Raw genomic sequence first — 26,760 nt, forward strand, 5'->3', positions numbered from 1 at the left:
TTGAGCTTCATATTTGCCGCAAGCCACAAAGATAATTTAATATTTTTAATCCTAAAAAATTGAAAATTTAATTTTTTTTGTGTTTATGTTTTTTGTTTGTTTATATTAAAGCTAATATGACATCACAACTCCGTAATGTGACGTAATAACGTACATTTGTATACACGCGATTAAACAATGACGATTTATTAACAATTAACCTGCAATAAACAGAAACATTTGTGACGGTTTTACGAGTAATTGTGACGTCACAAGGGTGTGGTTATAATAGAGGTCGCGACGTTCTAAAACTTTTTATTCATTTTTGGTTAAAATCGAAGATGGAAGTTTGGTTGATTTTTATTTTGTTATTTTCAGGAGTTTATTCACGTAGGAATTTGTTTTAATATTTAATTAAATTAAATTAAGGAGCGTTTTAAATAAATTTAATTAATTTTAACAAGAGTTAGTTTTTAAGTTTAAGATATTAGAATTTGGTTTTATTTCGAGTCGTGGGTTTCAGTTTAAATTCCAGATTTTTTGTGTTTTTGGAATTACGAAAATATTCAGTTTTTGGCCTAAATCAGCAGTGAGAATCAAACCCAAGACCACGGGTTCTATTTAATATTGCCCCGGTTGTAGTAAAATAAATTTTATCGTGTTTATAATAAAAGAAGGTTGTAGTGGGGGTTGAACCCGCGTCCTTAGGTCATATTTCTTGAACGATGCCACTTGGATCAAGTTGGAATTGAACTTGAGGCCCAACTCTTGGTATTCTAGCATGCAGTAACGTGGGCGCAATGGGAATTAAACTTAAGCCCCCAAATTAGAGTTACTTCTACTTTACTGCGGTCTTCTAGATTGCACGAGGAAAAAATTCAAAATTAAATGTATACGAAAATTTTAATATTTTTTATTATGACGTCACAGAACAATGTTACTATCAACGCTACATCTCTTCTGTCGTCCCCGACTTCCTGTCACGTGACAATCGAACTGTGATCTATACGTCACTTGCCGAAGCTAAAGATGCCTGCGATGGCCAAGAATTCGGTGACGTATGCAGGGTAAGTGTGACGTCATAGATAGTTACGATTTAGAATAATTTTAGAGTTTCAATTTGTGACGTAATGATGTTATTTGTTTTAGAATATAATGATATAACAACGTGTGTATTACGTCATAATGTTATGGTTTTATGATGTGAGGCACGCGTCGAAGTTTGTTCAAGAGATTATGACGTAACAAAGAGGTTATTGTTTTAGAGCGTGGTGTTGGCACTGAACCAGGAAACGCGAAGTTACGTCCTAGCCTCGAGCAAGGAGTTATTTTACACAAAGGACGCCATCTCGTGGGTGAAAACTTGTCCGGGAGATTGCACGTTCCGACTCAATAATAAAGTCTACAACAAGATCTGTCTGAAAGGTAATTGTGACGTCACAAATCTATTTACGTTTTGACGTGTGTTTGTCAAATTCTAGTTTGCGATTATTTTTCTCGTTAATAAACGAATTTGACGACTGTTTACGTCATAATAAACAATTTTACCTAATCGCTTATAAACACTGACGTCATAATACTTCCTTTACAGTGACTTCATCTGATCGAAGGTGGTTGCCGTGGTCGAAGTGGTCGCGTTGTAGTGAGAGTTGTGGACACATGGGGGCGCAGGAGAGGTACCGTATATGTCGACTGAGCATCGGGAAGTGTTCGGGGAATCAGCGGGAAACGAGGGCTTGTAACTACGGGAAGAAATGTCCCTTGACCCTCGCTGATGCTTTCGGTATGATGTCACTACTTATTATGACGTCATCACTTATTGTGATGTCACTACCTATTATGATGTCACTACTTAATTGTAATTAAAATGACGATCCTTTTCATTATGACGTCACAGGGGTAAGCGGACCCGAAGGAGTGGAGGTGGCTGGATCGAGTTTCATCTACAGATCCTGCATCCGAGTGGAGGAACAGAACAGAAGAGACTGCGGAAATCAGAACGGAATCACGGAGTAAGTTCCGATGACGTCAATATTATTTGTGTGACGTCATCACTGTCAGTATTTGTTCTTTTGCATGACATCATCAAATTACTTTGTGTGACGTAATTACTTATAAAATGACGTCATTTCATGTGACGTCATTCTTTTGTTAATGACGTAAGTTTTAACTTATATTTATTTTGTTTCCAGGGAGAGTTGTGCCCAGTTTGGATGTTGCTTCCAACGGAGCGACGATTCGGGGAATCCCCCAAGATGTTTTCATGCCAGCAACGTTTTCGGCGGCGTGGGTATGACGTCATAATTCAATACTAGCGAAAATATTCTTATCATTTGGTTTAAAGTTAATACTTGTGACGTCATAATACAGGTATAAGAGGATGGTCGATTTGGAGTCCATGGACGCGATGTTCGGTCTCGTGTGGAACCGGAACCCGGACCCGTCTCCGTGTTTGTACTTCTGGGGTCATAGGGTCAACTTCTTGTCCGGGGTCACAGTCTGATGCACAGGTCAGTGTGACGTCACAACACTAATAGTTTAATCAAATATTGACGTAACAATGATGTTTATAACAGGAATGCAATTATGGAGCTTGTCCTTGTGACGTCAGTCCATGTCAGAATGGGGGATTGTGCATCCCTGACAACAGTGTTGCCAGATCATACCGGTGCGATTGTTCGCAGAATTTTATTGGGAAACACTGCGACTATGGTTTGTTATTAACCATTATGTCACACTTCAAATAACAAAGTCACAACTCTTATTTTTCAATTATTACGTTTCTCACTAAAATTATGACGTAACAATGGAATATTTATATTCCCAGGTAAACCATCTTTATCGTGCGGGAACGACTCCATCTCAGTCGCCTTCGATCGTCGAATTGTTCCCGAAGAAGGACTCATTGATGACGTCACATACATTCACTTCCAGGGTTTCCGTGAACAAAATTGTTTTGCTCGAGCGGACGGAAGCGGAAATTATTTTCTTTCGATCCCGGCTCCGATCGACACAAGTTGCGGGTCAACTGTTGAGGTATGACGTCACTATATGTTAGGTATGACGCCATTTTATGCTTGGTATGACGTCACTACTAAATGTTAAAACTGTTAAAGTAAGCCTAATACAAAAAAATTAGATTTTAAAAAGTTGATAGTGACGTCACACACACTTTATTGTTTGGCAGGTGACGGAAGAGGAGTACACGATCCGGAACAAAGTTTTGTGGCGACTCGCCGACGACCGTGCGACCTCTAGTGTCGTGTTGTTAGATCTAACTTGTGTTTACAGCAAGAGACTCAACATGAGCGCTGGACTCGACTTCGGGATCCAACCAACTGTTAGGTATGACGTCATAATGTTGATGTATGACGTACATGGTTATAACCTTGATGTCATGTCAGTTACGTCATAACTATTTTACTTTTAGAACGTTGTCGATCCAGCGACAAAATGGGGGATTCCCCTTGATTATGACGTTGTATCGTGATCCTAATTTTTCAGCCAATCAGAGGTTTATAGAAGCTCCTAGAATCGCAGAAGGTATGACGTCATAATATTATTGTTAATATATGACGTTACTTAATTTTGGGATCAAAATAAATCGTGAAAGTTCGTGACGTAGTAAAAATTTGGTGACGTAGTATCATATTAATGACGTAGTTATGACATCACAGGTGAGATATTGTACGTGTCAGTCGATGTTGAAACGATCTCGATATCTTCGGAAGAAAACGAAGTTTTAGTTCTAGATCGTTGCTACGCAACCGACACCTCAGAACAAAGAAGGCCATTGTTCGACTTTATTACTGATGGGTGAGTGTGACGTCATAATAACTTTAAAATTGATTTCAAAATATTTTTTTCGCATAAAATGAGAAAATTTTAGTGTTAATTGTTTCTAACAATGGTGTATTATGACGTAGGTGTTCAACTAACCCGGCTTTCACGACAATATTGGAGAATGGGATGTCCGCAAGTGGGCGTTGGGGGTTCAGGGTGTTCGAGTGGGCGACGCAGTCAGTTACTTCTGATATTTTCATCGTTTGCACGTGAGTTTAATATTTGTTGTTGTGGGTAGTTTAATATTTGTTGTTGTGGGTACACCTTGGTTTGTTAGTGTGGTATACGAGAGGTTTTGGGTTTGAGTCGCACCAATCTCACATTATTCACTCTTGAGCCCGGCGTTTACAGATAGCTTAAACACGTCACAACAGCATACCTTTTCTTTTAAAATATAAACACTTTAAGGTGATAGGAGAAAAAATAGGCAAAGTTTATAAAAAAATTGCTATTAACATTTTTAATTTATTAAGTTTTTAATTAACTAATGTTAATTAAACTTGAAAAATTACCAAAAACATTTTAATTTAGAGCGTACGTTTGTGATAACCGAATCGAATCTTGCGTGCCCTCATGCGACGAGATTTTATCTTCAACCACACCGCCAGATGTCACCGACGAGCTCGACTTTTCTCTTCTCGAAGATTTGCTGAATTCGATTAACTCAACTTCGCGACGTAAGCGTCGTGACGTCATGAAACGTCCGCACGTGTTCGCCACCAAGCGGATATCCGTGGTTAAACCCGCACCAGGTATTTATATAAATTTTAATTTTTGTTCTGTATAGGCAAGTAGGGTTTTTAAGGCGCTATTGAAACTTCTGCTGAGTCAGCACTTAATCAGCGGTTTAATTATTGGGCAGTTTTAAGCGTTATTTAAAAACTTCTTAATTATACAAAATATGAACCTCAATATTCTTCTTGAGTTTAAAATGTCAGGTAGTTGGAATCAAACTTAAGACCTGGGTAATGTTGGTTTTGCCAGTTTTTTGTTTGTTCCTTATATTAACATTCTATTAAATTCATAAGTTTTACGTCGAGTTAATTTTCACATCCGTTTTTCCAACTTACTAATGAACGAATTACTAATTTACCATTTTGGTAACAAACCACGTGACTTCGTAGTAATTGTGCAAAATTTTATGACGCATCACTCACAAATAACTAATTATGACGTCATAACAGGCAAAAACGTTGTCGATCGTATCTTCATGCAAATGGACAACCCAGATGAACTTATAGTGACGTCACAATTAAACATGCACGCGGGAAATCCCCTGAACGTGATGTCGATGTTATTGGCGGGAACCGGAAGTGTGATTGTCTACGTCACAATCTCGTCAATTATTAAGAGAAAAAGATTTTCGAGATTTTAAATTTTCTGAAAATTTTGTAAATAAATTAAAATTTGTTCCTTGCATTTTATTTTGTTGAATACGCGGTCGTTTTACTAAATTTAAAGCGATCTGAAGACATAGAAATGCGCATTTCCTTTATAATGTCATAAATACAGACAATTTACATGACCTTCATGCACTACAAAACGCTTTATCGAAATTTATAAAAAAAAAAGAAAAAAATTTGGAATTTTTAGGAAAAAAAATATTTAAGTTTAAAAACTAAATTAGTTAATTTTAATATATTAATTTTTTTATTATTTTTATTTAATTAGCACGATTTTAATTAGGTTTGATGTTGTTTTTATTTTAATTAAATAATATTTCTTTAACGGTTGGTTAATTTTGATTTCTATGTAAGTGCTTGCTCACAAACAAGTACTATGACGTCATCGTGTCATAATATCTTTGCAGTTGTTAAAGTTATTAAACAGTCAACCTCGGTAATTTCTCTAATGTTTCACTTAATAATTAAAACTAATTAAAATAAATGACTACAAGGTGGTTAGGTTAGGTTCGGTTAAAATTGGATTTTATTTCCTTTTTTTAAAGTTTTTTAGTTAATTATAGGTTTCCGTCTGTCCGTACTTTTGTCAGGTTGTGATAAGTTTTTTTCTTAAGATTTATTATTTTTGACAGATTGTCAGTTTGTCAGAAGTGAGGTATTAACAAGTTAGTAGTTTGGGTTTATTAGTAAACTTTAATTCACTGTCAGAATTTTATTTGTTTACGTTTAGTTAGAAATCCTGAAATGTAAACAAAGAAAAATTTATTTTTATTGTGGTTACTTTAACCCAGAATTAAATACGTTTTAAAAAGATTAACAAATAGAATTTGTACAAATTAAACATTTATAAAATGAAGAGCAATTATAATCTATAATATCTAAAACTGTCAAAGGCAACTTAAGACTGGGTCAGGGTATCTGATGTTACAAAAATATACAAAAAAATTGATCCATAAAATATATTTTTTACTGCATGTTTTTCACTTGCATGTTGTTGGCGCAAAACTTTAACATTTTTACTAATTAATCGCAATAATTAACATCATAATTAACCTATTGTTAAATTAAATTATTATTTATGTTTAAACTTGAATCAGTATTTATTAGAACACTACATGTACAGAAAGACAAAATTGTGCGCAGGTTTAAAAATCTATAAAAAGTTAGAATAGTCTGACGACTTAAAAAAAAAAAAATCTAATTTTTGGTACAAAAAAATATTTTGATCGACATGGTTTGTTTTAATAAATGAATATATATTTAAAATACCTACTTTTTACTGTAATAAAAATATCAACATTAATAATTTAATTTAGAAGCATTAACTGTGTTACAAAATTTAAAAAAAACTTGATTTGGCGTCTGTAAAATTTAATAAAATCATTTGGAAACCCTGAAATTGATGGTAATAAAATGGGGGATTTACCTTCGGAAGATGAGGAATTTTCACTGAGGAAAAATAGTGAGTTCGAGAATGAGTGTAATGACCACTTTGTGACATGACAAAACTTTATTGCATGAAGTATATCAAGAGACAACCCCTCTTTTTGATCCCTCCAAAATTACCCCAATTGGGTCATCTATAAACCCCCTACCCCAAAATGTTTACCCTTTACATATTTAGCCGTCTTATTATTGTTATAATGTCCTCTATTTAGCTAATGACTTAATTATAACTTCACCCTAATGATGTTTTAGTTTTGTGAAGTACCTGTTCTAAGAGGGAGCTTTGAGGGGGTAGGTTTGAGGGGTTAAGGGTTTTGGTTCTATTAAAACTTGCCCATTTGATTTTTTTTAAATTGTTCCTTTTAATGTTAATAAAAAATCACCTTTGTTTTCGCCCCTACTTTTACCTTTATTTTGTCTCAGTTATTGTGATGTCACAAAGTTTTTTATTTTGCTTCTTGAATCAAAGCATGAACTTGAGTTTTGATTTGCAGCTTTGGCGCTCCGATTACAGCAACGAAGGTCGCGAAAAGTTTTGGCTGAGCAGGGGATTATCCCTCGTAAGTTTTAAATAAAAAAAAAACTTTTAAAACTTTTTTAAGCGTCAAGGCATTTAATAACTTTTTTTAAATAATAAAATATCAAAAAATTGTCAATAAATTAAGATTTTTTTAAAATAAATTGTTAAAATTGAATTAAACACTTTTAAATTAAATTAAAAATTGTCTTTTTCTAATTAACATTTAAGAAAGAAATTAGTCCACGTTTAGTTCAAATATTATTATTTAAATTCCTTATTTTGCAATTAATTTATAAGTTTGAATGCTGCTTATTTATTAACAATTTTAACGCTGGAAACCCAGAAATAAAATTATTATTTTTTAATTTTAATTATTTTTATTACAGAAAATTTATTTTAAATTTATAAAAAAACGATTAAACATTTCATATTAAATCACAAAAAAAAAATTCAAAAAAATTTGTTTTAAAATTTGCAGCGCTTAAGAGTCCTGGAACTTATTTTGAACAAGTACAGAGGTTGGAAAGAGCAAGAAAGGAAGATTACTTGAATCGAGCGATCCAGATTCGACCGGAACGAGACACGTTGGTTCAGAAACATATCCTAGAAGGTAAAACCTGCATTAAAATAAAATAAAAACAAGTTAGATTACGGTTAAAGATAATAAATGTAATTTTGTTGTTGTTTAATTTCTTAAAAGTAAAAAATAGGTTATTGTGTTTAGTTTTTTTTATTTTTTATTAGTAAAATTAAGTTTAAAAAATTTTTAAAAACTGTATTTTTAAAAAACAGTTTTTTATTATTTTATTTAAAGTTTAAATTTAATGCGCACGGTGAATCTGAGTAGTTAATCATCTTTAAGTTTGTTTGTTGACACAACTCAGTTAATCAGGTTTTATTAAGTTGGAAGGATTTCTAATCTCTATAACTTTAAATTTTGTGAATTTTTGTTAGAATAATAAAACTGTAATATTGGAAAACTAAAGCAGACAACTAAATAAATATTTAAATTTATTTTTAACTAGTTTAAATCTGTAATGAAGTAACATTAAATCTTTTTTAAGTTTTAAACAAAATTTTTAATTGTTATTTTATAAACTTCTTTGTCAACTTTTTAACTTAAACTTTCAACTTAGCGATTCAATAAATATTTCTCTTATGACATCACAGACACTAGTGCATCGAACCAACTGGTAGCATGTCAGAAGGATTTAAAGAAAGCAAAGTTGGCCGACGATCTGAACGACAAAATCGCTTTCAGACCTGGGATCATCGAGTTAGTCGAACGAAATATTTTTCCGGCTGACGACAAGTTCCAGGAAGCTTTAAAAGGTTTCTAATTTTACTAATTTAAAGCTTTAAAGTTTGGTTTTTAAGGTCCAACCAATGATTTTAGTCATCAATTCACGCTTCTTATGTAATTTGTTTTTAACCACTCTTTATAAGAAAGGTTGAAGGTGTGTTGGAAGGTGTGGTGGTTTTTGTTATTCATTTAAATCATGTTAAAAACAATAATTAATATATTTGTGAATCATGATTAAAAATGATTGTTATTAGGTCATATTTTAGATCTATTTTCACTTTTTGGTTTTAAAGTTTTAAACTTGTATTTTATTGTCTTAACCACAGAGCATAGGTGTGTTGAGTTTAACAAATTATTTTTGCGATATTTATGTATTTTTGTCCTTTTGAATTTTACAAAAATATAGGTATATGACCCTAACTACTGTCATATTATTATTTTGTCGGAAATCAAATACCAAAAAATGTCATTTTTATGACAAAAAGTCATTTTTTTAACCTTTTTTAGCTTAACTCTGCTTTGGAAAATAACCTTTTAATTTTTTTAGAAATTTTAACCTAAATTTTAATAAATTGTTGTTTTTAAAATATTATTTTTTTTTTATGAATAAGACAAATCCTAATTAAACTTTACATTAAATCGGCTTAAAATTTAAACAAAATTTACACTTCATAAAACAACATTTTTATTTAAAATTCTAACCTATTATTACATCACAACAGGAGGTCATCTTCAGTACAAGAAGATCGCTGACTTTGTTGATGAGGATTCAAGCGATGCCTTCTCCCCGGATCAGCAACCTCCCACCAACTCCTCCCCTCCTCTTCCTCTTCTGAAGAGCCTCCCAACTTCAATCATCGACAACAACACTTATGCTGTGAGAATCTTAACATTTAAATTCCAGTTTTATCAATTATTATGGCATTAAAACTGTATGTTACTGTTTGTCTTATATTCACAACTTGCAACTTATGTAAGCTCAAAATAATTTACCTGCACACCACAAACAGCAGTTTTATTTACTTGTAGGCCTATAAATTGAACACACATATGTAAATTGTCCACTAAGCTTTATCATGTTTAAATATAAATGTTACCATTAGTCCGGTTGTGTGGTGAACCGGTCATGGCGTGTTGGACTACTAGCCAAAATGTATGTGGTTTAAGCCGCACCAATGCCACACTATTTGCTCTTGGAGCCCAGTGTTTACAGATAGCTTAAACGCGTCCTAAATTGCAGTTCCTTACCCAATAAAAATATCAAAAACCTATAACCTTAAGGGAATATAGAAAAAAAAATGTTACCATTAGTCTTATTCTAGTAAAAGCTTCTATTTTACTTATTTTGACTGATAATGACAACTTTTTTATTGAAATTTTTACAAACTTGAATATACATTTATAAATCTCTTTGATTTTTGGGTCATATATAAATAACTACAATAAATATAAAGTTGTGAATTAATAATTTTTGGTTGAGTATATTTTCTCATCTTACTAATGTAAAGGTAAACTTGAACTTTTATGTTTTTGTTGTTTAGATCAAGAACGAGACTTACTCACTGTCTAAGTCTGGAAGTGGATCTTCACTCTACTTACAATCAAACTCAAGTCATCCTTACTTGTCCCGGCAATCATCTAAGGTGAGTAACTCATATATTTACTTAGGCATATTTGTGTCTTATCTAAGACAAAAATTAGCAATATTTTGTGTTAAGGTCAGGCCATTATATTTAATTTTTTTTTTTAATTTTTATAAAGTTTAGGCTTTAAAAGTTTTTGATTTTTATGCTTGTTTGTTGTTAAATGGTAAATGTAAATTTTTAAACATTTTAAATGGTTTAATCCTTAAAGTTAGATTTCTTTTTTTTTATTTAAAATTATTTTAATTGTTGCTTAAAGTTTCTCTTATAATAATATGTAAAAACTAAACTTCATTTTTTTATAAGATATTAAAGAGTGTTTGTTTAATAATTTTTATCTTGTCAGTGGTTGAGAAATTTGATTAAAATTTGTTGAACTTTTTTACACAAAATTTTTTGAAACCAAAAAAATTAAAATTTTCCACAAAAGTGAAGAACAAATATTTGTACAAGCAATAAGTAAACAATTAAGACAACATTTATTGTTTCATCTTAATTTATTGCCATTCTGGGCTATTGTTAAATATTCTTTGTGTTTAGGACATTTTAAGCTTTTTTAAATACAATTTTAAATACAAGTCTTACTTTTTTAAATTTTTTATAACTTAATGTTTAAATAAAAACAAATATTTTTCTAAAAGTGAAAAACTTAATATAAAATTTATAAAAAGCCTTTTGGCAGAATTATCCAAACAAGAATAATTTTTGTAGAATAAATTTAATTCACAACAAGACAAACTTCTCTGTTTAAATAGTTAAAATATTTATCTGTAGATTGATTTATTTCCGTGAAAAACTTCCCAAAATTACCAAAAATTTATTTAATTTATTTTTAATTTAAGAAATAACTGAAAAAAATGTTTAAATAAAAATTATAACTAAAATAAGGAATTTAAATAAAATCAAGTTGAATAATTTTATTATTTTCACCAGGGGTCGAAAGGTCAACAGAGCAATGTTATGATGAGAATGTCAACTGCAAGAAAGAAGAAAGAAAAACCAAAGTTCAAGAAGTTTAAATATCATCAATACGTCCCCCCTGATCAGGTGACCACACGCTTAAGTAGAATGTTGAGGGAATCTTAAATAAGACCTGGGGTTCAGGGTTTGATTCCCACTGCTGGCATGTTGTAACATTCTTAAGTAAGACCTGAGATCCTGGGTTTAATTCCCACTGCTGGCATGTTGTAGCATCATTAAGTGAGACCTGAGATCCTGGGTTTGATTCCCACTGCTGGCATGTTGTAGCATTTTTAAGTAAGACCTGAGATCCTGGGTTTGATTCCCACTGCTGGCATGTTGTAGCATTCTTAAGTAAGACCTGATATCCTGGGTTTGATTCCCACTGCTGGCATGTTGTAACATTTCTAAGTAAGACCTGAGATCCTGGGTTAGATTCTCACTGCTGGCATATTGTAGCATCTTTGGGTAAAACCTGAGATCCTGGGTTTGATTCCCACTGCTGGCATGTTGTAGCATTCTTGAGTAAGACCTGAAGTTCAGGGTTTGATTCCCACTGCTGGCATGTTGTAGCATCCTTTAGTAAGACCTAAGATCCTGGGTTTGATTTCCACTGCTGGCATATTGTAGCATCTTTGGGTAAAACCTGAGATCCTGGGTTTGATTCCCACTGCTGGCATGTTGTAGCATCTTTGAGTAGGACCCAAAGTCCTGGGTTTAGTTTCCACCGCTGATGTTGTAGCGTTATTATGTAAAACCCAAAATCCTGGGTTAGAGACCCAGAAATATTTAACTCATTATTTTATAGCAGGGCAAATCAGGTGGTGAGCACAACCTTCCAAACTTGGGGGAGGATACTCCTTACTCTCGCCTCCTGGAGCAACAACAACTTTATCTTCAAATCCAGATCATGAACAATCAGTTTAGCAATAACAGGTTCAACATTTAAACTTTGTTTCTAACTTGTCTTTTGAATTCATTTAGTGAAACATAATACATTGAACTTGGAACCTTTTTACTTAATACCATCTCACTTGTGATACACATTACATTAATGTACATTAATTTAAAGTTTAACTTCTTTTTTATTTTACAGACAAAATGAAGGAGGACATGGTTCATTCAGTCAACAGGTAAACATTAACTTTTAACTTTGTGTGTAATATGCCAAGCTAACCTACCTAAAGGTTTGTTGTGTTTTTTATTTAATGTCATCGTTAGGTATAGTAGAACCCTTAACTACACCACATAAGGTCAATGGTTTAATTCCCACTGCTGTTATCCTGTAGTGCCTTTAAGTAAGGCACTTTAAACAGTATAAACTCTGAGCCAACACTTAACCAGCAGCATAATTATCGTAATTACCGGGCAATTATAATTAATAATATCCCAAACTGCCACAGGCAACTCGAGACTGGGTCAGGGTAACAACAGGTTCTATAAATGACCTTTCTAGACAGAAAATAAAAATATACAAAATATTTAAAAAAATAATTTTTCTTTCCCAGTCGATGGTGAACCCTAACTCTGGGGCTCCCCTAATGGGGACAATCAAAATTGAGAAGCCGAGGATAAACTCTGGGTCGTTGACCCCGGCAAAGTTGGAGGAAATGAAAGTTTCCGAGTTGAAAGAGGAACTCAAATCAAGGGGCTGCAAGGTGGGTGAACAGTGCTGGGGTTTAGTGGGTTAAATGGTCTTTAAATGAATTGGGTAGAATGGTCTTTTTTTATTTATTTTAATTCCATTTAAATTTATTTTAATTTTTTTTATGCGATATTTAATTTTATTTGGAGACATTTATTCAACAAAACTTTAATTTTCAGGTAACTGGAACAAAAGAAATCTTAATCGAGAGATTAAAACCATTTTGTGTGAAGCCATTCTTGTAAGTTTTAAGTTTTAAACCTTTTTTTAACTTACATTGTTTACAACATGATATTACTTTGTTTTACTTTAAAGCTTTTTTATTTTATTTTAAAGCCTTAAAAATTCTTTTTTTTTTGTTTCAGTAACTTGAGCAAAGAATATGATTCAAGCAAAATTAACGAGGTAACGAATTTGTGACATTAATTAACTAAAAACTAATTACTGTTTTCTAATTAATTTGTGTTTTATGACATCACAGATGAGCTACCCTTCAAACGATGACCTTGACTCAACAAGTCGCTCACCCTTGACCTACGACCCTAACACGGGGTTCACCCACAGGATAGCCCGCATGCCCCACCCCGAGATGCACAAGGTGACCTTGAAACAAGAGAAGTTCACGATGCCGACGTGGCACCAGAATGTGCCGGGTGGCAGCAGAGGAGGTGGCATAATAGAGTTGGACAAGGATAAGATGTTGGAGAAGCAGCAGAAGGAGATCGATGATCTGAAGAGGATGGTGGAACTCCATCGATCCCAGCTTCAACATCTGCAAACCATGGATAAAGGGGAAGCACCAAAGGGGGAAGCACCGAAGCTCACCTCGTTTCAGTTCCCCACTTTTCAGCCCAACATTCCACAAAGGTGGGTTGTGATGTCATAGTTGTTGTGGTGTCATAATCGCTGTGATGTCATAGTTGCTGTGGTGTCATAATTGTTGTGGTGTCATAATTGTTGTGATGTCATAGTTGTTGTAATGTCATAATTGCTGTGGTGTCATAATTGCTGTGATGTCGTAGTTGTTTTGATTTCATAGTTGTTGTTATGTCATAGTTGTTGCGAAGTCATAACTGTGTGATGTCATAGTTGTGTGATGTCATAATAGTTGTGATGTCATACTTGGTCTTGATGTCATTGTTGTTATGATGTCATAATTGGTCTTGATGTCATAGTTGTTGTGATGTCATAGTTGTTGTGATGTCATATTTGTTGTGATGTCATATTTGTTGTTATGTCATATTACGATGTGTTATATTTTATTTTGTTGAAATTGTCCAAAACTTTTTTTTTTTGTGGAAAATGATATTTTTCAACTTCTGTTAATTATAATTAAGATTTTAACAATTAAATGAAAATATTTTTTATTTCAGATCTCAGCCAAATCATCGCAATCCTCCCAATTACAATCATGCTTACGAGGTCGAGTTTTAAGTTTTAATAAACACATGATTTTAACTTGATATAAATAAGAAAATTAATTAAAACACAAATTAATTAAACAATTAAATTAATTTTTAGATGTTAAACAATGCGAATGAAAACCGAGATGCAATGTGCCAAGACATGGACGACCTTCTCGATATCTTGAAGGACTCTGGAGGTAAGTACTTTCTGTGGTAAATACTTTTTTGGTTGAAGGTCTTTCTAGACGAGCTATTGCACACGTTTTGGCATGAACCAAATTCTATTTTAAACTAAAACTTTATTTGGTTAACAATAAGTGTAAAGTAAATATAATAATAAAGAAAACATTTAGAAAAATGCAAAACACTCGAAAATTTAAAAATGCTAAAATCCAACTAGCAAAGCTCACCTACAACCCTTAAAAACATTCTTTAATATTCAAGTCCCAAATATTTTAACCACGACACCAACTCTTGTTGTTCTAGAACTTCCCAACACCCCTAACATTGTGAGGGGAAAGCCCCATGTGGGTAAGCCTGATTACTACCCCCACCAGCCCCACAATCATCCCGGCAACCACCGGCCCCAACCACCCCCACAACAACAGCAAGGTTACCATAACAATGACCTCACTAAGATGTTGGTCGAGAGCTCAGGTGATGCGTTGATGGACACTTCAAACTTTCCACCGGTGTCGTATACGACAACGTTGAACGACACGTACCACACCACGACGTTGAACGACTCGTACCACAACAACAATTACTCGAGTGCGCGCAACAGTTTTGACTCTGGTGTGATTTACTCCACTCCACATTTCTCACCCATGGACACAAACTCACAGGAGTTTGTAAATGATCTGAGACTTTCCACTTCGTCCTTGGACAGCGGGGAACCGACCTTGAATGCAGTGAGTTTATCCCCACGCAACATGACCCTGCGACCTTTGGGGTCATCCCCCCGCACCCACAATCATCTTATTAAATCAGCGTCTCAAGAACTTTTGGGTCCCAATCGGCCGGTGACTCAATCTGAACTGGGGTGGCTTGATCTCACCCTGGGGTCAGCTGTTGGGGCTCCCCCTTCACCAGGGTTTGACCCCCTTTCATTTGAGGACCCCCAACTACAGATGAGGTACAACAATGGATCGCAAGACAATGGACTCAATTGTTATGCAACAGGGTCGACCGGGGCCCTTAATTACCCCCCCTCCACCACGATGGGTAATGACCCCCAGTGGGACACGTGGGAAGGGTTGCTAAGCAACAACTTTAACTCATGAATGTGTCACTGGATGGCGCTCATGTGGCACAGAATATGGCATTGTGGCATTATATCTAGCAATAAAATATGTGGCAAAACTCCTATAAGTGGCACTTTTATGCCACAAAAGATGGCACAATTAGGCCATCAGTTTATTAACCTGTAAGCAGCATTTATTGGTTGAAGATGCCACGTTTTATTGGCACCTGCCACTGTTTCTGGCGCATTTATGCCACTGTTTACGGCTTGTTCATGCCACTGGATTGGCAATGTGCCTTACGCGAATATTTTATTAGTTTTAAGTTTTATTTTAAATTGGGAAAACATTTTTTTTGCACTTTTTGCCCGAAAGATTTCTCGCACTTAATCTCAAGTTTCAATCTTCTGTAAAACTTCTCGAAATTTTATTTTCACCAAAAACAAATAAAATAAATTCACAGCTTATAAAATAATTATGACGTAACACTCTTATGACACTTGAATATGAGGCACACACAGTAGATTGTGATGTCACAGTTAAAACGATTGCACACGATACCATTATGGCAGCTATGACGTAATAATAGGTTATGATTGTTGACAGTTATGACGTCACACTTATTCGGTGGTTAATCCTTCTTGTTTGATTGTGACGTAATTGATTGCATTGTCGAGTGCGACGTCATTGGTCTTTAAACTTAGAGTTGGGGCCAAAGGGGGAATTCCCTTTAATGTGGGTAATTGAAAGGAATTTTTCATGGCTGCTACGAGACTACCGAATCGATGTTTCTGTAAAACATAATTGAGTAAGTATGACGTCACTAAAGTATTTTATAGCGAAGTCATTGGTAACATGACGTCACAAAATATGATCGATGACGTCACCCACCTCGGTTCCCAATGTTTCCAAAAGTTTTTCGTTTCCGACTTTCGCGTTCTCGCTTGCCGCGTTCCTGGAGAACAAAATTCGATCAAGTTGAGCCAACCTCTCCTCTGCCCTCGTGTGTGCGGTCGATAACGTTGCTTCCTGTAATTATGACGTCATTAAACGGCTGTTATTACGTCACTAGTGTAGTTTATTTTAAGTTTTAACGTTATGTTAGTATTTTGTTGAAAATGAATTATGACGTAACAATTACTCACCGATGGGCACCAATCAGGTCGCTCTTCTGGGGTCATGGCTCTCAACTCCCCGATCCTCCTCATGATCCTCCTGCAGAGGACGTCTCCTTGCTTGCTGAGAGTGAGGAACGACCACTTGTACTTGTCAGGCATGCACAGAGCGAAGATGTCTCGAGCCTCCGAGCTCCATTCGTCGTATTTGGCGTTCCTGAAAGTGGTGAGGAAGGAGGGGCTGTGCTCGGACACGAATAAAAGATGCTTCCAGTGACTTCGGTGAGCCGAGTTATGCGACTTCTGCTCTTCTTCCGTCATCGTACTGTAATTATGACGTCATTATTAGAAATTAAAAAAAAAATTTAATTTAAATTTTGTTTTTACTTTAAAAGTTTTTTTTTAAACATGTCTGTGACGTCACACTTACTGATAATCGACGGCGCGTTCGTAGTGGTACTCGATGTTCGACTGAGTTGGTGAACTTCTCATCCGCTTGGTGGTGTCCATGACTCGATTCATCGGATTCCCGTTCTTGGTATGACTTCGACGCTTTCGCTTCTTCTCCGCTTCCTTGGGCTCCTGGTAGTTCCTGTAGTCGTTCAAGGCGTTTGAGAGAATCGACTCGTTTGTGACGTCACAAGGTCGTTGTGACGCAAGTTGCATGGCAGCGGCTCGTTCGAAGTTGCTTCTGAGGAAGGATTGGAGAATGTAGGAGGCGCTTGGACTGCTTTGCATCAATCTTTGTTGTTGGTAGTTGTTGATCAGTGGTGATGACGTCACGGGTTGTTGTTGATCTGATGACGTCACGGGGGGATGAAACCCGTTGCTAAGAGGTTCGTTTCTAGGGGTAAACCTGACCCCCTTTGGTGCAAACCCGTTTGGCTTGACGCTGAGATCCTGGGGTGAGTGTCGATTCTCGTCGCCATAGTTACCGATGACGTCATTGGCATGTGACCACTTGTTGTTGTAGCCATTGTTACGTGGACTGCATGGTTGAGTGACTTCGTCCTGCTTTATTGGGTTAAAGGGACTTTCCCGATCCTGAAACAAATCAAAACATTTAGTTATGTCCAGTTTAATTGGAATTTTGAATTAAGAATAAAACACAATTGTTATTTATGACGTCATACCTTCTTAATGGGTTTGCAGAATCCGTTAAGTTTGGCTTCGTATTGGAACGTCTGAGGACCCCGATCGGGCGAGGGGGTCGAGAAAAGAGGTGAGGGGCGGAATTCCCCGGGGACCGATAGTAGGACATCTAGTGGTTTGGATGGGAGGAGTCGATATTGATCTTCTGCCATCGCCATGAAGACCTCGAAGTCGTGCTCGTCCATGATCGAGTGAGAAGAATGATCTGAATAAATGAGAATTGTTACGTCATTGTTATCTAGTATATACGTCACAATTTACGTATCGTATTGCGGAAATGACGTCACGTAAAGCTATTTTAAAAACAAATTAAGAATGAATTGATTACGTCACAAACTACTTACTGCCAACGATTATGACGATATCAATGGGGGGCTCGGAATCGTAAACAAGCCTCCAAATATTTCTGACGTCATCAGGTTTGCTGTCGGCGTACAACAATCGAGTTTTCCTGCTGCAGTGAGGTAATGTGCCGGAGAATTGAACACAAAATCGATTAACATTTGTCATCTAAACAAAGTGAAATATTAAACAAGCGATATTACAACTTTATTCGATATTTCAAGCTAGCTAGATTTTATGTTACTAAATATTAAGTTTAGAGAACGCTTTTGGTAAGCTAACTAGATGTTATGTTACTAAATATTAAGTTTAGAGAACGCTTTTGGTAAGCTAACTAGATGTTATGTTACTAAATATTAAGTTTAGAGAACGCTTTTGGTAAGCTAACTAGATGTTATGTTACTAGTTATTAACGTTTCAAGTGTTTCTGGTACTACAAGCTATAAGTTAAAGATAATATGACTAGCTTTTAATGTTCAATATTGCAAGCTAACTCGAAAAAACCGTAGAAGCTGACAATTACTGACAATTTACCAAACTGCGAATTGTGAATAATCTAACACTTTACATAGTTATATAAACGGTTAATTCTTATGCATATACTCGAGCTATATCGGTAACAAATTTAACAAGATATTTTCCTGTTATAAAACGTAATTAACTGCAATATATCAGCCACTGATGCTTCTTAAGATATTATTCAGTCAGCAACTGCGCATATGCTTCTCTAGTTCTAGCTAAACCTTCAACCATATGTTAAATGATTGAGTTACCCAACGACACTGCATCTTATACAAGTCACCTGCTGCATGAGCCTAACTTCGTCACAAGCGACCTTCTAAATCTATTGTCTTCGTGCGCGCCTTATTATCGCATAACAATCGTTTATTCTCGACCCAGATCCATTGTCCTTGCGCGATTGCGGCGAATTCGCGCTAATTAGTTAAGCAAAGAATCTCTGGCTTAGTGACCCATTTTTTCGGGTCTGGAGCGGCTGATTAAGGCTTCGTCGCGTCAATTGTTGTCTGTTATATTGTTTCCTTATTGCTTTAGTTTGTGACGTCATAATCTAACGCATTGTTATCAGATGTTTATGTTAGTTGTGGAGTTAATTAACGCGATGAAAAACGATCCAAGCATTCTAATTTCGAGCCTTCGGGCATCGCTTAATATTTAGCTCCGATTATGACGTACAGTTTGGATTATGACGTCACAATTAAATTACGCTATAAAGTTGTTTAAAGACAAACAAGACGCGGAAGTAGGGAACGTTGGTTTATTAAACGCGAATAAAATTTTTAATTGCACAAAAAAAAGAAAATTTCATTTGGAATGTTGATCAGTATTAATATCTGTGACGTAATAAAGCACCATACTATATGAACATATATAAAGATAAAATTGTGACGTCATATTAACATCTAAGTGACGTCAGATATAAAAAAGGAAAAAATACAGCAACATGTTACTATGGAAGCATTAATATATGGCATTATCAGTTGACATTAAGTGACGTAATAATGGTGTAATAATGACGTCATAAAGGTGTTATAGTGACGTCATACAGCACACACTGGGTTCTTTCCATCCTCGATGTCGTTCTCTACTCTCTCACTCCCTGTAGCGGCCTCGGCTTGGTTGGAAAGCAAAGCACAAACAAAAGTTAGAAACGTGCCGATCATGGCGAGGTAAAAAGCCCAACCCATCTGGCATTTACCCAGCTAAAAACAAAAGTTTTGGGTGATGAGTCAACATAATTGTGTTGGGTTTGTTGTTTTGGGATATTTCTTAAAGGTTCCAGTGATCAATTTATTTAAATATTTGTACAAATATAATACATTTTATTTAATACCAAAACTTCAACAAAATAAATTTTAAATACAGTTTTCCCATTAAAATATTAATACGATACATTTTATCATACAAAGTTCTTAATAGGGATACTTACATTAAAAGCCCCTGCCTTCCCACAATCCATCTTCAACTTCTCCGAACCCCAACCAGCCGGGAACAACACCAGGGCGATGATAAGAAATAAACCTAAACAATAATCACTTTTAATTGTTGGTAATTATGGAAATTCAATGTTTAAATCATCATTGTCTTAACTTCTTAAAGGTCCAATATTGGGTATTTATATAATTTTTTTATTATGGTTTGAAATTGATTAAAAAAAACAATATTACTTGGTGTAAAAATGAAATTTGAATTCAAAATACCAACTAATGACATCACAAAAACAACAATATGACATCATAAGATAATCAAGTGACATCACAATCTGACAATACAAGTGATGATCTTACCAGCTATGGCTTGAAGAATCCCAGAAATACTGAAAATACTTTTTCTTCCCAAATTTCGAAAACACAATGCCGACACCGAGAAAAGTGCCACGACACATAAACAAAGTATGGCACATGCCATGAAAATTGAGGTGGCCACCCAGAAGGGCGACGCAATGTCACTAACGCTGTGCGCATAAACTCGACAATTGTCCGAGATGAACATTAAACTGGCATCTTGTTGTTGCTGACATCTTATAAACAATCCGGTCGTCCGAACGTAAACCAACTCTTTGGGGAACAACACTGTGATGCTATAGTTTGAACTCTCTGCTGTGATTGGCTGGGATATTAGCCAATGACCGCTCATAAAAGATGCAAGGACAGTTAAGAATGTGCTGATGCTTAGGATGGCCCAGAACAATGAACGAAGAGTAACTATGACATAACAACACATTATTGTGATGTCATCATTTAAATTATAATCTAAAAATCAATCAAAAAATAATATTTTAAAATTTATATCTTTTTAAATTTAATAAAACCGATATATTGTAAAACTTGGTTAAAAGTTACAAGTTTAAACTAGTAACGCCCTTCTGCTTATTTCATGTCCCAAGGGAATTAATCTAAAATCGGGAACTTTCACTTTTTTGCTATTTTTACATTTCTTTGTTGTAAGCGATATTGAAATAGTGAATTATTAACAATATGCGAAGGTTATTAAATAACTTTCTCATTAAAGTAAATAGTATTACATGTGTGGATTATGACGTCATTTTGTTTACGTAAGAGTTTCCATCTTAAAGTTTGTTCTGGATTAAAACGGAATAATAGATAAAAAACTTTTAAAAAAATTTGTTTGTAAAAATAATTTTAAAAAATGTTATTTTAAATATAATTGAGTTTTCTTATGGAATTTATAATAAAATAGTTTGAAATAGTGTTTAAAAAATTAAATTTAAATTTTATAAATTTTTTTAAATAAAGTTGGCAACTCTTAAATTCAAACAAATTTTTTTTAGTTAAAAGCAACACGCGTGACTTTCAATAAAACTTAAAACATGATTAATTATTTATTTAAAGGTGTTCTTGTTTGTTTTAATGCTGAGAGAAAGTTGAAATAACAAAACGAGTTGTAATGACAGATTTAGGAAAGTTTTTGACCGAATTTGTGAACGAATTTAAAAGATTAGTTTGTCAGTAATTTTTTTTTGTCGTATTTTGAACTTTGGCAGCCTGATACCTATTTTAATTGTCTAAACCTCTAAACAAAGCGCAAGACCAGTTTACTATTTGTATAATTTCTGCTTAAATGTTAATAATTTTATCAATTTTTCGGCAGATTATTATTTAGTTTTCGTTTAATTTAATTTATCCTCAACGAAATGGCGGCAGAGAAAAGAATCAACGACCTCAAAGTCCTTGAAGTGAAAGAAATCAACAAACGAAAATCTGGTGAAGCTTTCGAAGTTATCCTTAAACAGCAAAACGAAAATGTGGAAAGCCCCCTTAAGGTGATTACCCCAAAGAAGGAACTCTCGATGGGGGACATTGAGATGAAGTTGAAAAATGCGGAGGAACGTCGAACTCGGATTCACGAGGAACTCAAAACTCAACTCAAGGCTGAGGAAGAAAAGTTGCACCGAGTCAAGCAGAAGAAAGCCGAAGAAAACGACAAATTCAGTCAGATCGCTCAAGAGTCGCTGGAGACTAAAATGTCGCAGTACGACAAAAACCGTCTCGCACAAATGGAGGAAAAAGTTAAAAAGTTTCGGGCACAAAATCTGAGCGCAGAGGAAATTTGTGAGAAGGTGAAAGCGGAGTTTGGGCAGACCACGGAGCAGATGAAGGCGAGCATCGAGGAGAAGTTGATGAGGAGCGAGGAGCTGAGGAAGAAGCAACTTAAAGACATCCAGGAGAAGCAGAAAGAGAAGGAGAACCATGCTCAACTTGTTCGTCAGAAGAAAGACCAAAATACCGAAAATTAAAAAAACAAAAATTTTAACTTTTGCATGAAGTTAGATTTGTGATTATGGACCAAATTATTTTTGCATGACTTTTAAATTATCGCCCAAATAAGATAAACTGTAGTTTCAACTTTGTTAGCATTTTGTTCAAAATATTCCAAACTTTGTTTATTTTTGTTTATTAACAAGTTTCAAAATGTTTTTTTTTTAATGGACCAGTTGTAAATATGTTAAAGTTGCTGTCTGTAAATCACCATAATATAACATTGTTGTAAATATTCTCGAAATAAGGTCTTTGAAATTTACTTGAGTCTGAGTGATTTAACCACAAATTTTGCAATAACTTATTTCACTTAAACAATATTTAACACATTTGTAATTTTAACCCAACACTGTTAATTATAATTTAAGCTTTCTTGCGTCGTTGTTCCTTCAATAACTTTTTGCCTGTGATATTTTGGTGCTGTGTTGTAACAATCATAATATTCGCATGAAACTGTGCCCCCTTGTGTTGAGATTACTGATCATTCATGCATGGCATGATGATGTCATAATGATGGTCATGTGACTGTGAGTTCAAACTTGCCATATTAATTTTTGTCGTTCTTTTTGTCAGGTCAACCTAAGGTTAGGTTTTAAAAATTGAAAATATTTTGGATCGCCAAAAAACATTAATAAAGAAAAGAAATAAAAATTCAGGTATTTTTTATCCTTTTATATCTTTAATTTAAAATGTTTTTTGAGAATTAAACTTTTAGTGAATAATTTAATTTTTTAAACATTTGTGCGAGGTTTTAATTATTAATTTTATGATTCACAGAAGGATTTATTAAGATGGTTGTTTTGATCGGGGTTCCAGACTCCACAATACTTTCCAATGATGAAGTGGATTGGACAACCAACAAAATTGGAGGAAAACCGGTGAGTAGTTAATTTGCAGTTTTTATTTTAATGCTTTATTAGGTGGAAAACTTAATGCATGCAAACAATTTTGCCAGTATGGTGTAGTTGGTACTTGTTAGAACCACTTGGCACTAATACACGAGGTTCTGGGTTTGATCCCAACTGCTCTTATGTTGTAGCACCCTTAAGTAAGGCGCTATAAACTGTAAAACTTCTGCTGAGCCAGCACTTAATCAGCAGCATAATTACCGGGCAATTAAAATCTATAATATCCCAAACTGCCACAGGCAACTCAAGACTGGGTCGGGGTAACTGATGTTACTTTATGTTTAGGCCATCTAACTGTCCTTCTTACCCATAAAATTGCAATGAATTATTAATTAAAATTCACTTTTAATAAAATTATTGATGTAAAATAAAACCTCACTATCCTATAATCAACCAAATTCTGACTTTTTAAATATTTTCACAGAATTGGATGAACGAAGAAATTGAAATAAAATGTGAAAAATGTGGAGGAAAATTGAGACTAGTTGTTCAAATATATTCCCCAATATTGGAAAACCATCGCACTTTATATGTGTTTGTGTGTAGCTTGAAACAGTGCTGGTCTACAACAGATGGGTGATTAATTATTTATTAAGTTTAAACATATGGAGGGACTTTTGTTCAAGTCTTTTTTATCTAAAAAATAAATTTTATTTTTCAAAATTAAAATTTTTTAAATCTTTGTTTACTTTTAATGCTAGATTTAATTTAACAATAAATTTTAGTTTTTACTTTGATATCCTGACAAAAATATTAAATATTTTATATTTTTAGATGGTCAGTTTACCGAACTTCAAAACCATTTGAAAATACAAATGAAAATAAAAAGGTTTGTGACATTCTTTGTTCTAGAATGTAAATAGGGTTTCGATTTGTTTTTAATTACCCAACTTGCCCTGAAACTTTCTACTGTTAAATTTATTGTCATAATATTAGTTGCAACTAATATTTGTTCTTTTTCCATGCACCACAAACACCTTTTTTTTAAATTTCAAGCTTTTTAAATGCCATATATATATATCCAAATATATATATTTAAAAAAAAAAATTATTATTTTTATTCTGGTAAAAATTTTCTTTTAGGAAATTTGGTCGAGTTCCAGTAACAACTGGGGGGATTTCCCAGATGACGATTGGGGGGAGAGTCCCTTGAGTGAGATCAAAGATAAAGAAATTTCAAACGAGGTTTAATAAAAGTATATTTTTTTAATTCTTACTTTTTAAAGTGAACTAACTTACCAAGCCAGTAGTGGAATTTTAACAAAGATTTATATTTTGTATTATGTGCATGATTAAATATTTGCATGAAAACTTTGTGACTTTGCTCAAAAAGTTAAAATCCTTATTTTTTTGAACTATTTTAGTGGCAAATTTCTAGAATTTATTTTAATTTTAAATTATTTTTTTAGATAAACATTACCTCCAGCAACATTAATAAGGATATGAAAACCGAAAATATATCTGAAGATTATGAGTTTAAAAGTTATTACGTTAATGTGTTCGACGAATCGGAACTAAATGAGGATAAAGATGAGAAACACGTCGAACAACTTATTTCTAAATATCAACAAACTTTTAAGGTTTAGATGGTTTTAATTTTCGATTTTTGTAAAAACATTTTTTATACGTTTATTTATCCTCTATTTAAAAAGGGTGACTTTATGACCTTAACGTAAAGTAATATTCGTTACTCCGACCCAGTCTCAAGTTGCCTTTATCAGTTTGGAATATTATTGATTATATTTGTTTAATAATTAAGCTGCTGATTGGTTTTTGCTTAAAATATACGGACTTTACACCCCGTGTTATTTACAAATTATAAAAGCACTAAAACTTAAAAAATGTTTTGTAAAAATACACATGGTAAATATAAAACCCCGATATTAATCTAAAACTGAGGTATTATTGCTACTATGATTTGGTTTTAATTAATCTTTTTATTTTAAGTTAGATGACGATGAGACCCAAAATTCAAATACCTCCGAAAAATACGAGAAACCGAAAGATTTGCATTTACACAAATATCTTAAAAACATCAAAAAATGTCAGGAACAAATTATCAGGTAAAATAATGTTTAAATCTATAACAAAATCATATTTAGATAAAATGTTTAGAATAAAATTAGTTTATTTAAATTTATTGATTCCACCTGCTTCAATTTAAACTTATTAATTATTTATCGGGTTTACCTTATATTGATTCCAAGGTAATTTAACTTGCACTTATGTTTGAATTTGGTTTCTAACATAATATGAACTTGACAATGGTTTCTTACATGTTCTAGAATAATGTGAACTTGACATCATAAGTTTGATTCCCACTACTGCTTTTAATTTATGCCTTTTTAATGTAAAACCCTTTATTTATAAATAGTTACTAATGCATGCTCAACACCATGCATTACCCAATAAGTTAATAACCAATTGTACCATGAGGCTAATGATATCTATAATTGGCATGTATTTTTGTCCAACTTCGATGTGAAAGTCAATCTATGTTTAAGTTTATATAACAAGCATGGTGTAGTGGTAAGAACACTTGGCCTAACTACAAGAGGTCCTGGGTTTGATTCTTACTGCTTTCATGCTGTAGCATCCTTAAGTAAGAAGTTTTAAACAATATAAACTTCATCCTTTTAATTTTATTGCCAAAAATTTTGTAGAACCTAATATTTTACTATTTAAAAAAAAGTTGATTTTGTCCTTAGATATGAATATGGAGGTATGCCGTTGCGGATGACTGATTGTGACCCCCTTGTGCCCCCATGTGGTGATTGTGGTTCGAGATTAAAGTTCGAGTTTCAGCTGATGCCCGGTCTCATTCCGTTTCTTAAATCAAAACAAGGTTAGTTCCGGTTTCTGCATGTTTTAACAACTAACATTATCTTCATCTACTTCTACCCTTAATTAATTTAATTCATTTCTGGTCCTAAATTAATTAAAATCACATCATATTAAACTTTTGGTAGACTTTTAATAAAAATTGCATACCCATAGTTTCCTTAACAAGTTACAATTCTTTTTAAGCTCTTTCCTATTTAAATTACATTCTTGTATTAACAGTAAATTTAAATCTTTTTCCCATTTTTATCCTAAATTCAAAATATTTTCTTATTGCCCTTTACTTAAAGCATGAATTTTTGCACTTTATTTTCATTATTTTTGCACAATATTAACATTATGACATCACAGATGAAGTGGAGTTTGGTTGGTTGGAGGTTTATGCTTGTTCATCGGGTTGCTCACGGCAACGAAAAGAGTTTATCCTCTATTACCCCGACCCCGATCTCAAATTTTTTAAAACTCAAAAAATTTAATTTTATCGCAATAATAATATTTAATCGAACTTAATCGTGAAACTGGTTTTGTTAATTAATAAATTAAGTAAATATTATTTTTTTATTTGGTTTCTGCTTGTATTGTCATTTTTTTTGCGAAAACCGTTTTACTTAAAAAAAAACGACTTTGAACCATAATTAGGTCAAAGTTTTGTTTTTTAGAAGGGGTTTAGAGAATAGGGGGCTAAATAGAAATGTCTTATTGTCGTAAAACGCAT

General features: G+C 33.8%; 6 protein-coding genes across 8 annotated transcripts; 4 read left to right on the forward strand and 2 right to left on the reverse strand.

The window, feature by feature from the left end:
• Window positions 1–704: 704 nt before the first annotated feature.
• Window positions 705–5,197, forward strand: LOC145760370 (uncharacterized). Its single transcript, XM_082574238.1, has 15 exons — window positions 705–720; window positions 910–1,046; window positions 1,245–1,404; window positions 1,571–1,762; window positions 1,877–1,991; window positions 2,172–2,269; window positions 2,350–2,489; window positions 2,556–2,691; window positions 2,807–3,015; window positions 3,167–3,324; window positions 3,410–3,522; window positions 3,657–3,795; window positions 3,906–4,031; window positions 4,354–4,574; window positions 5,007–5,197. The coding sequence occupies exons 1-15, from the start codon at window positions 705–707 to the stop codon at window positions 5,195–5,197; spliced, it is 2,151 nt and encodes a 716-aa protein (XP_082430364.1).
• A 528-nt stretch (window positions 5,198–5,725) lies between these two features.
• On the forward strand, window positions 5,726–15,845 carry LOC145758939 (uncharacterized). 3 transcript variants are annotated; one of them, XM_082572633.1, is made up of 16 exons: window positions 5,726–6,687; window positions 7,166–7,231; window positions 7,670–7,801; window positions 8,362–8,523; window positions 9,217–9,371; window positions 10,036–10,137; window positions 11,071–11,184; window positions 11,909–12,033; window positions 12,194–12,230; window positions 12,606–12,755; window positions 12,922–12,983; window positions 13,108–13,147; window positions 13,224–13,609; window positions 14,116–14,164; window positions 14,264–14,345; window positions 14,635–15,845. In XM_082572633.1, exons 1-16 carry the CDS (start codon window positions 6,639–6,641, stop codon window positions 15,429–15,431), a joined length of 2,508 nt encoding a protein of 835 aa, XP_082428759.1. In that variant the 5' UTR covers window positions 5,726–6,638; the 3' UTR covers window positions 15,432–15,845. The 3 variants fall into 3 exon arrangements, with proteins under 3 accessions (XP_082428759.1, XP_082428758.1, XP_082428760.1); XM_082572632.1 differs by having other exon boundaries at window positions 5,727–6,687; window positions 11,906–12,033; XM_082572634.1 differs by lacking the exon at window positions 7,166–7,231 and having other exon boundaries at window positions 5,727–6,687; window positions 11,906–12,033.
• A 164-nt stretch (window positions 15,846–16,009) lies between these two features.
• Window positions 16,010–18,166, reverse strand: LOC145760371 (uncharacterized). The gene is made up of 6 exons (XM_082574239.1): window positions 18,001–18,166; window positions 17,638–17,861; window positions 16,935–17,548; window positions 16,535–16,829; window positions 16,281–16,418; window positions 16,010–16,180 (listed from the first exon to the last, which is right to left on the reverse strand). The coding sequence occupies exons 1-6, from the start codon at window positions 18,164–18,166 to the stop codon at window positions 16,010–16,012; spliced, it is 1,608 nt and encodes a 535-aa protein (XP_082430365.1).
• Window positions 18,167–19,266: 1,100 nt separating this feature from the next.
• LOC145759683 (LHFPL tetraspan subfamily member 2 protein-like) lies at window positions 19,267–20,765 on the reverse strand. Its single transcript, XM_082573531.1, has 3 exons — window positions 20,305–20,765; window positions 19,947–20,038; window positions 19,267–19,719 (listed from the first exon to the last, which is right to left on the reverse strand). Exons 1-3 carry the CDS (start codon window positions 20,738–20,740, stop codon window positions 19,558–19,560), a joined length of 690 nt encoding a protein of 229 aa, XP_082429657.1. The 5' UTR covers window positions 20,741–20,765; the 3' UTR covers window positions 19,267–19,557.
• An 871-nt stretch (window positions 20,766–21,636) lies between these two features.
• LOC145759131 (stathmin-1-A-like) lies at window positions 21,637–22,869 on the forward strand. Its single transcript, XM_082572885.1, has one exon. It carries the CDS (start codon window positions 21,672–21,674, stop codon window positions 22,272–22,274), a length of 603 nt encoding a protein of 200 aa, XP_082429011.1. The 5' UTR covers window positions 21,637–21,671; the 3' UTR covers window positions 22,275–22,869.
• On the forward strand, window positions 22,826–26,753 carry LOC145759130 (uS5 assembly chaperone PDCD2L-like). The gene is made up of 9 exons (XM_082572884.1): window positions 22,826–22,952; window positions 23,074–23,174; window positions 23,629–23,780; window positions 23,979–24,033; window positions 24,288–24,389; window positions 24,614–24,784; window positions 25,152–25,267; window positions 25,913–26,049; window positions 26,397–26,753. The coding sequence occupies exons 2-9, from the start codon at window positions 23,088–23,090 to the stop codon at window positions 26,519–26,521; spliced, it is 945 nt and encodes a 314-aa protein (XP_082429010.1). The 5' UTR covers window positions 22,826–22,952; window positions 23,074–23,087; the 3' UTR covers window positions 26,522–26,753.
• Window positions 26,754–26,760: the final 7 nt, after the last annotated feature.

Source organism: Corella eumyota, chromosome 7 (assembly GCF_963082875.1).
Source record: "Corella eumyota chromosome 7, kaCorEumy4.1, whole genome shotgun sequence".
Classification (NCBI taxonomy): domain Eukaryota; kingdom Metazoa; phylum Chordata; class Ascidiacea; order Phlebobranchia; family Corellidae; genus Corella; species Corella eumyota.

Bases quoted from the DNA above. Each gene is read 5' to 3' on its own strand.
- LOC145759131 (XM_082572885.1), top strand. From the start codon at position 21,672: ATGGCGGCAGAGAAAAGAATCAACGACCTCAAAGTCCTTGAAGTGAAA.
- LOC145758939 (XM_082572632.1), top strand. From the start codon at position 6,639: ATGGGGGATTTACCTTCGGAAGATGAGGAATTTTCACTGAGGAAAAAT. The intron at 11,185-11,905 runs GTGACCACACGC...ATTATTTTATAG, and splicing joins AATACGTCCCCCCTGATCAG to CAGGGCAAATCAGGTGGTGA. The intron at 13,148-13,223 runs GTAACGAATTTG...ATGACATCACAG, and splicing joins ATTCAAGCAAAATTAACGAG to ATGAGCTACCCTTCAAACGA.
- LOC145760370 (XM_082574238.1), top strand. The intron at 1,763-1,876 runs GTATGATGTCAC...ATGACGTCACAG, and splicing joins GACCCTCGCTGATGCTTTCG to GGGTAAGCGGACCCGAAGGA. The intron at 3,016-3,166 runs GTATGACGTCAC...ATTGTTTGGCAG, and splicing joins GTTGCGGGTCAACTGTTGAG to GTGACGGAAGAGGAGTACAC.
- LOC145760371 (XM_082574239.1), bottom strand. From the start codon at position 18,166: ATGACAAATGTTAATCGATTTTGTGTTCAATTCTCCGGCACATTACCT. The intron at 17,549-17,637 runs GTATGACGTCAT...GATTTGTTTCAG, and splicing joins TCTGCAAACCCATTAAGAAG to GATCGGGAAAGTCCCTTTAA. The intron at 16,830-16,934 runs GTAAGTGTGACG...TCATAATTACAG, and splicing joins GAACGCGCCGTCGATTATCA to TACGATGACGGAAGAAGAGC.
- LOC145759130 (XM_082572884.1), top strand. From the start codon at position 23,088: ATGGTTGTTTTGATCGGGGTTCCAGACTCCACAATACTTTCCAATGAT. The intron at 23,175-23,628 runs GTGAGTAGTTAA...ATATTTTCACAG, and splicing joins ACAAAATTGGAGGAAAACCG to AATTGGATGAACGAAGAAAT. The intron at 25,268-25,912 runs GTAAAATAATGT...TTTTGTCCTTAG, and splicing joins TGTCAGGAACAAATTATCAG to ATATGAATATGGAGGTATGC.
- LOC145759683 (XM_082573531.1), bottom strand. From the start codon at position 20,740: ATGTGTTGTTATGTCATAGTTACTCTTCGTTCATTGTTCTGGGCCATC. The intron at 20,039-20,304 runs GTAAGATCATCA...ATTATTGTTTAG, and splicing joins GATTCTTCAAGCCATAGCTG to GTTTATTTCTTATCATCGCC. The intron at 19,720-19,946 runs GTAAGTATCCCT...TTTTGTTTTTAG, and splicing joins GGAAGGCAGGGGCTTTTAAT to CTGGGTAAATGCCAGATGGG.